The sequence below is a fragment of the Penaeus monodon genome, chromosome 36 (genome assembly GCF_015228065.2).
Source record: "Penaeus monodon isolate SGIC_2016 chromosome 36, NSTDA_Pmon_1, whole genome shotgun sequence".
Taxonomy (NCBI): domain Eukaryota; kingdom Metazoa; phylum Arthropoda; class Malacostraca; order Decapoda; family Penaeidae; genus Penaeus; species Penaeus monodon.
The window spans coordinates 10,554,148-10,556,647 of NC_051421.1; the positions used below are offsets into that span (position 1 = coordinate 10,554,148).

Consider the following 2,500-nt stretch of genomic DNA (forward strand, 5'->3'; position numbering starts at 1 on the left):
CACGCACGCATAATTCAATCATAAATCAACTGTTGAAAATGCAAATATATGTGAAATAACAAAGCGTCAATGTCTAAGGTTGTCAGTTCACACGACTTACCTGCAACGCGGTGGAGGGCGAGTGGCAGCAGCAACAGCGGCAGAATCAGGAGGAGCTGTATGTCGACTGCAGTGTACCAGCAGTGATCCAGGCACTGAGAGGGAGAAAGGGTGTAAGTAAAAGAGAGAGGAGAGAGAGAGAGAGAGAAGAGAGGAGAAAAGAGAGAGGAGAGAGAGAGAGGGAGAGAGAGAGAGAGAGGAGAGAGAGAGAGAGGAGAGAGAGAGAGAGAGAGAGAGGAGGAGAGAGAGAGAGAGAGAGGAGAAGAGGAGAGAGAGAGAGAGAGAGGGGATTGATAGATAGATAGATTAGAAAGATATATAGATAGATAGACAGATAGATAGATAGAGAGAGAGAAACAGAAACAAAGACAGAGACAAAGACAGAGAGACAGAGAAACGAGGCAGAAAAGAGCCCGCGAGGGTGTGAGGGAGGCGCGAGAGAGATGATCAACGGGCGTACTCCATTCACACCCTCGCTACCATTATTGTTTTATGGAGCCATATCTCCCGGCGCCCCTGAAGCCATCACTCAGACTGTGGGCGCCATTTCACTCGAATCAGTGTGGAGTTTATTGCAATCTCTCGCGCCGGAGATGTTGCAAGCCTCTGCCCTCGTAAGATTTCCATTCTAATTGCATTTAAGGGGTTTATTCCAGGCTATTCGTGTAGCACAGGGAAGCACGATTTGCCTATTCTGACTTAACGTACTTTGCCTATCGTGCAATTAGAATTATCGTCTTAGGTTGCAAGATAGAAGTTTATTCGTCGCCTTCCCTGTTGCGGTCATATTTCCCTGTGCAATGCATGATACACAACGCTCACATTGCAGAGTGGAGGCATAAGATGATCTATGAGATTAGAATTATATATACAAGTGAATATCTTGTCTATCTGCTTATCTCTTATTTTTATCTGTCTATATATCAGTTAATCAGCCCTATCTATATGTCTGTCTATCTCTCGGTCTCTCAATCATTCTTGCTCGCCATCCTTCCCTCTCTCCCTCCCTCCCATCCCTCCCTCACTCTCCCTCCTCCCTCCTCCCCTACTCGCCAGCTCTCCCCCCTCTCTCTCTCTCTCTCCCCTCCTTCCCCTCCTCCCCTCCTCCAATCCTCCCCTTTCTCCCTCTCCCCCACTCACATCATTAACATCATGTCCTTCGTTGTGTCCGAGGATGTAGTTGTTGACGAAGAGCGGGTCCTTCCACCAGTGAGGTCCGCAGCGGTCGCGTGTGAAGGACGTCAGGACATCCGCTCGGGGGCCGTAGGCGAAGAAGCGCAGGAGCGTCGCGGAGAAGAGGGAGACGAACAGGATCGTGGGGGAGAGTCTGCGGAGGGAAGGGGTGGTGGGGAGTGGTCGTAGGGGGGTGGTGAGTGGTCGTGGGTGGTGGTGAGTGGTCGTGGGTGGGTGGTGAGTGGTCGTGGGTGGTGGTGAGTGGTCGTGGGTGGGTGGTGAGTGGTCGTGGGTGGTGGTGAGTGGTCGTAGGTGGTGGTGAGTGGTCGTGTGTGACGGTGAGTGGTCGTAGGTGGCGGTGAGTGGTGGTGAGTGATTGTAGGTGGTCGTGGGTGATGAAAGGGTGGAAATGGTCGCGCGGAAATGGTGGGGGATAATGTGTGGAAGGAGGGGGTGGTCGTGAATGGCCGTGAGTGGTTGTAGGTGGTCGTGAGTGGCCGTCTAGTTGCGGGTGGTCGTAGACGGTCGTCAGTTTTTATTGGTGATCTTGAGTGATAGGTGGTCGTTAGTGATCGCGAATGTGCGTGGTCGTAAGCGTTTGCTTGTGGTCGTAGTTGACCGCGATTGGACGGGAAAGAGGTCGTCAACAGCTGTAAGGGGTCGCATGAAAGGATGTGGATGGTCGTTAGCGGTCGTGGGAGAGTGTGAGTGGTCGTGAGTGGTCGCGTATCAAATGCGTGTTCATCTCTGTTAGACAGTTAGTGGTGGTCTTGGCTTACCTTGTGCCAACTATTTGGTGTCCTGCTGTGGTGTGAAGCAAAATTTATGGCTGTCCATTGTACATGATATACGGTATGGATATAATAACATGATACTCAGCAGTACACACAAATACCCACCCAAATTCATCCACACACACACACACACACAAACACACACCCCACACACACACACACACACACACACACACAACCCCCAACCCACACATCCACTCGCATCCCCCCCCCTACATACACAATCAAACTCACTGCCCCATACCCACCCACACCCCACCCACACACCTCCGTACCCCACCTACCCCCACATCCCCGCCACCCACACCCCAGCTACACACACCAACCTGAAGAACCGCCTGACGAAATTCTTAGCGTAGAGGCCGAGCATCTGATTCGACCGCACCGGTCCGGAGGGCACGGCGAAGGGCAGGAGACGATAGGTAACGAGCAGC

General features: G+C 52.1%; 1 protein-coding gene across 1 annotated transcript in view; it reads right to left on the bottom strand.

Annotated features, from left to right (window-relative positions):
* LOC119595725 (nose resistant to fluoxetine protein 6-like) overlaps window positions 1-2,500 on the bottom strand; it is a 16,486-nt gene that overhangs the window by 9,884 nt on the left and 4,102 nt on the right. The window contains exons 6-8 of the mRNA XM_037944833.1: window positions 2,393-2,500; window positions 1,240-1,426; window positions 101-194 (exon numbers count right to left, since the gene is read on the bottom strand). The exon at window positions 2,393-2,500 is cut by the window's right edge and continues 74 nt beyond it. Of these exons, the coding sequence (XP_037800761.1) occupies window positions 101-194; window positions 1,240-1,426; window positions 2,393-2,500 (389 nt within the window). The remainder of the gene's footprint in view (window positions 1-100; window positions 195-1,239; window positions 1,427-2,392) is intronic.